This window comes from Sycon ciliatum, chromosome 1 (genome assembly GCF_964019385.1).
Source record: "Sycon ciliatum chromosome 1, ocSycCili1.1, whole genome shotgun sequence".
In the NCBI taxonomy this organism is placed as follows: Eukaryota; Metazoa; Porifera; class Calcarea; order Leucosolenida; family Sycettidae; genus Sycon; species Sycon ciliatum.
The window spans coordinates 49715723-49724399 of record NC_088643.1 but is presented as its reverse complement, the minus strand read 5'-3'; the positions used below and the strand labels follow the sequence as shown (position 1 = coordinate 49724399).

The 8677-nt window shown below is 47.8% G+C and overlaps 1 protein-coding gene across 1 annotated transcript in view; it reads left to right on the top strand.

Moving 5' to 3' along the window:
- LOC135830868 (talin-like) overlaps positions 1-8181 on the top strand; it is a 22834-nt gene extending 14653 nt beyond the window's left edge. Inside the window, exons 18-24 of the mRNA XM_065343076.1 lie at positions 353-509; positions 1562-1666; positions 2294-2461; positions 2970-3159; positions 3740-3837; positions 4364-4479; positions 7108-8181. Coding sequence (XP_065199148.1) covers positions 353-509; positions 1562-1666; positions 2294-2461; positions 2970-3159; positions 3740-3837; positions 4364-4479; positions 7108-7228 — 955 coding nt within the window. The 3' untranslated portion in view covers positions 7229-8181. The remainder of the gene's footprint in view (positions 1-352; positions 510-1561; positions 1667-2293; positions 2462-2969; positions 3160-3739; positions 3838-4363; positions 4480-7107) is intronic.
- The last annotated feature ends 496 nt before the right edge of the window (positions 8182-8677 follow it).

Below are 8677 nucleotides of genomic sequence, written 5' to 3'. Positions count from 1 at the left end.
GCGCGTGTGTGTGTGATGACTATAGTATAGATGTGACTATGGTTGCATGCTGGAATAGTGGGCTGCACTTGTGCCACTTCTTGTGAAGCACAGGTGATGGTTCCTGAAGCCAATGTACACCGTACTACTTACCCAGAACTCAAGTATGTGCAATGTCCGGCCACGCGAGCATCTCTAATTTGTAATAATACTGATTCCCTATCACATGATAAGCCCGTCGCAAATAAACATGTAAACTGCACGTGTTAACACACACCATTTGCAAGTCACATAGTGTTACACTCCTCTCTGCCCATTGTTCATGCTGTAAAATGCTGTGCATGATTTGGTCTTGTGCTTTCCTCCATTCCAGAGCTATGCAGGTTCCCAATTTGATCACGCAGCTAAAGATCCTGGCAAAGAAGGACCAGATTGAGGGTATGAAGGAGTCGCAGTTTGTTCCCCGTGCAGTGGCTGTGGCGGAAAGTGCCGTTCCCTTCCTGAAGGCACAAGAGCCCGGATCCAAAGTCGTGAGTTCCTTCAGCAAGACATGGGCACACTGTGTGTGTGTGATTGTGTATGCTGTGTCACAAGTGTGCTCATGTCCACGTGTGTGTGTTGGGGGAGGGGGTACTAGTATGTGTGTGTGTGTGTGTGTTGGGGAGGGGGGGGGGGGGGTAATATATGTGTGTTGGGGGAGGGGGGTATGTGGGTGGTATATGTGTTGGGGGACGGGGGGTATGTGTGTATGTGTGTGTGTGTTGGGGGACGGGGGGGGGGTATGTGTGCCACCTAGTATGTCATGCCCACAACATCGGTGCAACCACTGTCTTCTGTAGTGCAGTAGGCCTGAATAGAATTTGCTCAGTAGCCAGAGCAATACAAGCAGAGCAATACAAGCAGAGCAATACAACCAGAGCAATACAAGCAGACCGTACAACGCGAGAGAGCTGCATCTCATTTCGAAATTTGGTGTTTTACGCCAATCGATGACCCATTTGACTTGAAATTGCGCTTCACGTCAAAAATAACGTGCAACAGTGGCAAAATTGCATCTTGTCCGACGAACTAGCCATTGTGAATGGTAGGGATTGTGCACTGTCACCTTCTGCATTGGCTTCACGATGGATGATTCTCGCCTGCCAAAGGGTGTTCTGTTTGCTGAGGGTCTGAACGCATGGCCCAGACACGGCCCAAAGAAGTGTTGGATGGACGTCACCACTGCAGACCTGAGTGCCCGGTTTACAACAGGTGGCTGGTGCGAATTGGCGCAGGACAGACGAGACTGATGCCCCATGTGTGACCGTCTCCCGCAGGATGTTCCAAAGCCTAGACTGTTCATTTGCGGCTCTGGCAGGGACTTCAGTCGGCCCAATGATTGACTCGCCACAGGAGATACTGCAGCTTTTGTTCTTTCACTGAGCAATGACTCTCGAAAGGTCCAAAGATCCAACGGTGTGTGTACATGCACACACCTACATGGACATGCATGACAGAATTTTGTCACCGGTTTGGTGGTGCTAATCATACCGTGTGTCTGTCCGTCTGTCTGTCTGTCTGTCTTTTCTCATTTTCTCTTTAGAACTTCATTGACTTGAACCGCCGAGCGAAGAGTTTTATCGAAGCTCTATTTGGCTGCAAGCAGGAAGCTGAGAACAATACTGACAGTGCAGTGATCGTCTACAAGGTACTGCTGCCGCCTCGTCTCTTTTCACCGGCATGCTCCTATTGCTGCTGCTGCACTGCACTGTCCGGCGTTTGTTTTGCCATGCTGTTGTGCATCACCCCCTCCACACTCGCCACAACGCCGGTTTGCATGGCATCAAGTCTTGCATTATAAGCCCTGGCTAGTTTGCAGATGTGGTGGAACTTCTCGAGCCTCGATTATGAGACATCCTTCGTGACAAGAAAGGGTTGTGTGCAAATCCTTCAGCAAACATACTGTCTCTCTAACAGCTGTTGGCATACCACCGACACCACACTGTTTGTTGATATGATTCTGAAAATATCTTCCTCAAATGCCACGCCTACTATTCTTTTCAAGAATGGCTTGTGTGCCATTTGATTGGTCTGGAATGCGACGTTTAATACAGGGTTGCTTCAATTGCAGTGTGGCTGTTATCCAAGAGTTGTGGCAATTTGTGTCCTACATTTGTGTTACACCTAGTTAAGAAGTACCCCTGTGTTTTGTCACTCTTCTTGTCTTTGTTCGTGTGCAGTGTATTCTGCAAACGAAGCTTTCATATGCAGTGTGTTATGTTTATTCCCTAGAAGTAAGCATGGGTGCTTGTTCTTGTCCTTTCTTGTCCGGTAGTTGACCATTACCCAGGCTGCGAAGTCAGTCAACCTCGCTATCCTTCACCTTCTCGTGTGCATCAAGAACCTGTGTAAACAATGCCAGTGCGGGCCCCAGCAGGAGGACGTTATTGAGTGCGCATCACACGTGGTGGAGGTGGCCGCTCAGCTTTATCTTCTTGCCCCTGTGAGTACTTTGTGCTAGCAGCTTTGGTGATTTTGTACACTGTCCAGTGACCTAACTACATTTCTGTGCTGGAGTAGTTAGGTTCTATCATTGGAGCATTAGAACCAGGGGCGGATCCAGGAGGGGTTCCGGGGAACCCCCTCAATTTCGTAAATGTACTACTGGAAGCCATCTGCATGTGCATATACACTGTACAGTCACAGTCAGCCCTCGCTTATCCGGTCCTCTTTTAGCCGGATCCCTCGCCATCCGGAAGGAAATAGCTGGTTGCAGATTTACAACATACGTGATGCATCCAACATTACCGGTGTTCGGTTATCCGGTTTCCTCGCCTATCCGGATGATTTGTGGAAAGCGGATGTGTGCGGTTAAGCGAGGTCTGACTGTATCAGCTATTCAGTTTTGACTAAACTGGAACCCCCTCCCCCCTGTAGAGATTGCTAGATCCGCCGCTGATTTGAACATGGCTCTCTGCTGTACTGTTCTATGTGTGGATTGGTCTTTGCAGGCGTTGGGAGTTTTTGAAAACGAGGAGATCACGGCGTTCATCCTATCACTCAGTGACAACATCTGTGCGGCCATGAACCAAGCAGGTGGCAGCTGCTCAGAGTACCTGCCTCCGGATGCCTTGACTGACCTCATTTTTGCTCAGGAGAAAGTGGAGAAGGCCTTGAATTGGCACAATGAGTTGATTGAAGGTGAGAGGTTGCTTGACCTCTCTCCCCCCCCCCCCCACATGTAGAAATGTCTTTTCTCAGGATTCACAAACTCCAAGCTCAACTAAAGGGAGGAGTTGACCCCCCCTCCTCCTCCGCCAACACAGGGTATTGAGCGGGGAGTGATACTTTCTTGCGGGCTTGCCAATTGGAAGGTTTGACTTGCTCCTCGTGTGCTTCAGATGGCAGTCACGAATCAGTCATGCGACAGTAGAGTCGGGGCGGGAAGTGTAACCTCCATGTTTGGAGTAGCCAACTTCCTCTATTGCCGAGCTCGCAACTTGACTTCCAAGTTCATAGAGAATATTCAGTTGGGAGTACTTCTAAAGTAAATCAGGATTGCTGAGATTATGGTTCTGCAACATACATGGTCGGCACCCAATCTTCATGTTGCCTGATGATTGCGAGAGCATGAAACTTGAAGTAGCAGCAAACAAGCTTTGATTGTCCTTGTTGTTCTGTTCTGTATTACGCTCTGCCTCGGCGGTGTTGAGCACTGTCAGCACACTGGGTACATCCTCCGCTGGTTCTGCAACATACATGTATTTTGATATGCTTTCAGGTGGCCGAAATGCAGCCAATCCTATCCGTGTCACTGCCAAGCTGATCAACGAAGAGTGCTCAGAACTCATCACCTCACCAAGCTCAGTCGTCACACAGGTCAGTAGTTGTTGCATTCTTTTCTTGCTTCTTGTGGTGTGCATGGGGGCTTACTCAACAAGCAAGTAAAGTCAGTTGTTGTTGTTGTTGTTGTTGTTGTTGTTGCTGTTGCTGTTGCTGTTGCTGTTGTTGCTGTTGCTGTTGTTGCTGTTGCTGTTGTTGCTGCTGCTGCTGCTGTTGATGATGATGATGATGCTACTGCTGCTGCTGTTGTTATTGTTGCTGTTGCTGATGTTGTTATTGTTGCTGTTGCTGATCTTGTTGTTGTTGTTGTTGTTGTTGTTGTTGTTGTTGTTGTTGTTGTTGTTGTTGTTGTTGTTGTTGTTGTTGTTGTTTGTTTGTTTGTGGTGGTGGTGGTGGTGGTGGTGGTGGTGGTGGTGGTGGTGGTGGTTGTTGTGGTTGTGGTTGTGGTTGTTTTTTGTTTTGTTGTTTTGTTGTTTGAAATATTGATATTCATGATTGCTGTTGTTGGCGGCGGTGGCGGTGGTTGTGTTGTCGACTTGTCGTCATTGTGATCTTTGGACAGGGGCGCCCACTTATTGGGCATCTAGAATCCCTTCTGGAGACATTGACTGAAGAAGACGATGAGGACCATCCTCTATTCGCTGATGCCATAACTGAGCTGGAGGAGGTCACACCCAAGTAAGTCCAATACAAAGTGTCTGCTGTGACATTCGCTTACTGCTCGTGCAGGCTGTCCGACCGTCCAGCTTTGAGCAGGACAGTCCTGCTTTGGACCAAAACATTTGTATACATTTACATGGGACACGATTGCCTTTGTATACATTATGCTGTGGTGTCCTGCTTTGGAATGGTGGCAAGGTTGCTTGGACAGACAGCTCGTGACTACACCACACCACATTTCACTGCGCCGCGTCACATTGCACTACACCACTCTATACCGCGCTAGCACTTCACACCGCACTACCACTTGAAGTACAGTGCACCGTGTGAACTTGCACTAGGATGCTAACTGGTATTCTTACATGCTGTGCAATACGGATAATGTAAACCATGTGCATGTATCGTAATTTTGCTCAAACCATAGAAATCTGAGAAACGCATACTAGTGCTGAAACGATTACGTTGTTTTCCTTAGTGGCTTAGCTGATACCATAACGATCGGCTTATTGGCTAAACGAGTATTATTGTAACTACATCAGTACATGTACATTCTGTGAATGTCAAAAAAATTACGAGTCCAACATCGCCACCGACGGAAAGCGGGCGCATAGATCCGATGATCCCGCAACAAGTCCGTCAGCTGTTCGGACTGACCAGACGAATACAGACAAGACAGAGGCAACTCACTGGTTGCAACCCAAGAGCTGATGGTGCCCTTCGCGTGGGACTTCGCTGACTCCGACGATGAAGTCAGAGAAGCCGGCCAGGGGTGCAGATCGGCGGATTTCGACGGATGAGCTGACTTGAGGCGCACCAACAAGTAACTACAGTGCTGGCAACTGAAATCCTACCCCCTGGGCGGCGTGCCGCGCCGCCCAGGGGGTAGGATTTCAGTTGCCAGCACTGTAGTTGTTTTTCCTGTCTATGCTCAAAATAGGCCCGGACGCCAGGCCTAGCTCGTCGTCGAGCAAACTGGTTCGGGAACTGTCGACAGAACGGAAAACATGAAACTGAAGACCACTTTACTGTCTTTAGGCTAGCTCAAGACTACTCGCACGTGGAGGGAACTCCAGCCCCTGCAGCTAGCTAGTGTAGACACATACTGAGCCTGCCCGTCCTGCATGCTGTATGTAAGAAAAGTAGTCAGCTCAAAAGACGGCGCCGTAACGGTGACCACGTCGATGTTTCTTAGATCGCTATAGTCTTTACACGTACATCGATGTTGCAAGTGTACAATCATGTACATATTCGTGTCGTACTCGCAACACTTTCGATGCATACACGCTTTGTGCGACCCCCAAAAGGGGGGGGGGGGATCCTGTACCGAGCGTAAGTACCATTCTACTCGTTTAGCCGATAACATCGAAATAACCGTTCGATCTATTTCTTATCGAGTAAGTAACGAGTAATCGATATAATCGTTTCAGCACTAACGCATACTAGTACTTGAAGTAGACAAGACTTTTTCAGTTTGAAATCACTAGCGTGCAATCATTGTCATTAGTGTTGAAACAATCTCACCGGGTACTCGTTAGCTCGCTCGCCAGAAACTAGGCTCGTTTGTGGGGCCAGCTCGTTTGCACTAACAAACACCGTGCGCCGTACTCCGTACACATGGCAGTACATGTCGACCGGGGAGTCGTAAAATATTTTACGACTCCCTGGTCGATTGAGAGTCCAGTCCCGCGCAAAGTGAAAATCACTCGCTGTTACAGTGACTGTATGCCTGCACGACACTTGAGTTGTTTCAGTTGTCGTTGCAGCCTTGGTGGACTCTACTGATGTCTTTTTCCGCATCTGCTGACCTCTCGCAGGATATGCTTCGGTCACCTCTCCATTCGAGTGAAAGTTACGCTCAGTTGTTTGGAAGTTTTCTCCCGCGATGCAGCGAAGAACATGCCTACTTGCAACCTGTGCAAAACGGTCTATTCTTACAAAGGCTACTCAACGACGGCGCTGAAAAGACATCTCAACACCAAACAGCAGTCCGAAGTGAAGCAGCAGCAACCCCAAACCATGCAAATGCCGGCGGTGATAATTTGCAGTGATAATTTGAACCAGCTGAAAAAAATATGTTCAAAAAATCATATTTGCCACATCAATGAAACTCGTTAGCTCGCTTGATAGCTTGCTCGTTAGTGGAACTGATCGCTCATTTGTTATAGATACGCTCGTTTCAACACTAATTGTCATAGACGGTTCCGATTTTAAGGTGTGAGGTCACAAAGTGACGTAGTATACCTGACATAGCCAGGATCCAGTGCCCTTTAAAGCACTCATGTGTGCCCCCCCCCCTCCTGCGAGCATGAGTGCAGGCCGGCAGTGTTCGCACATACCACGTGACAAAATGATCACGGGTTGTGCCTAGCGAGGGCCTAAAGCTTAAGCTCTTCTGTTTGCTAGGCACGGAGGGAAGGTTGGTGACAGACCAGTTTTAGGATTCTGCTGGGTTTTTGTGAGTATGAAGTTCTTTGGGGATTTAGATGTCAATATTGTACGGATGCGTGTTGCATGGTGCAATTTCCTTCAACATGTAACTGAATTCCAAACCTTTCTAGCAAACAAAAGGTATTCCTGTCACCCCACCTCCCTTTGCATGTTGATCTCATGTGTGTTTCTTTCTGTATCCCCCCGTCCTCCTCACAGGGTCACGGAGTGTTCCGCTGAACTCCTGCAGGACCTAAGCAACAGTCATTTGGAGAAGCTGTTCGTCCAGCAGTTGATCTTCATACAGATGACCATGTCTCACATCCTGCATCAAATCTGAGTTCAGAATATTCAGATCACGACGTTATCAAGGATGGAGGCGATGCTGATGATGGTACCGACACTGCTACGTGGTCACAGTGCACAGTACACGTATACTTGAGTAGAGGTTCAGAACCGTGCGCAATGTACTGCAGCTGCACTCACTGGCCTTAGTCCAGTGCTCCCGCTGCTAACAATGCAGCGTGTACTTTGCACACATTGTGACATATCGCTTGCAGCTATCTCACACATGCTTGCAAGTGACCCAGTGACCTGCGGGGTTGTATCAAAAGTGTACATATTAGAACTATAGTTGCTTCTGCTGAATTTACTGGTGCTGCTTGCGCTATTTTACCCCCCTTTTTTCCTTTTGCACCGCTCATGTTGCTTATCCCAGCCACTCACAGATTAAATCTGAGCTTTGAATTTTGGAGCACCCTATATACATGTAAATCATCCATCTGTACAAAATCCTTTTTTCTCCTGGCAAATCCGCTTCCTCTTGCAACGCCGTTGGAGAATGTTTTTTAGATGACCATTCTATTTATTGCTTTCTGGACATGTTTTATCCATGTGGCAGGCAGTGTTCAAAGTCAGCTGATATTCAGTGGCTGGTTTGGACTGCTGTCGGCACTTGCTGCTATTCCCCACCCTTAAGTTGTCCCCCCTGGACCTCTGCCTGTACATTCTGTGCCGTATATTGTACATTGTTGCTGTCTCCTATTACAAGAAGCTTGTCTTCTTTAGCGCGTATCCCTTTTGTTATTACTCCTGCCAGTAGCCCAATGGTCTCCGATGACATTAACACTAACAGATGTCGAGTCCTGACACGGATTCAAGTGTTATCACTCTGTGCTAGGTGTCTTTCGATGTTCAACAACAACAACACCTCTTATTGATTAGCGATGGTGCCAGCGTGAGAATAAAGAATTCAGAAAATCTCTTATTGGCCACCGGCCATCGTGAGAATAAAGATTTCAAAAAAAAGAAAACAACCACAACAACAACATGAATTCCTCAATGTATACTCGTATACTCATAGTGCAAGTCTACGTGGGCTGGAATCACAATCTACATTTGTATACATGTCCTCGTGCATCTAAATACTGTTTCTGATGAATCACAGGGCTAGTGTCACTGGGGGTGCATAAATGCGTGGAGACAATGGCCGAGGGCATGCGCTCACCCAGAGGATACAATTAATAGTATTTATTATAATGTCATTGTGTCTTTGTAGTCCTGTCTTGCTACCATGTGAACCAGTGGGTAGATCTGTCAACCTTATCTAACTTATCTTACCCTGCTCCCATGCAACACAAGCAAGCAGTGCATGCTACCCGCAACAACTGCATGACCTGTGCTCATGGCTACTGTCACAGTGTGCATGTGTCCCTTGCAGACGGCCACTGACAACATGAACCTTTGCATGCACCGTGCCATGACATATTAATATGCTTGTCGGATAATT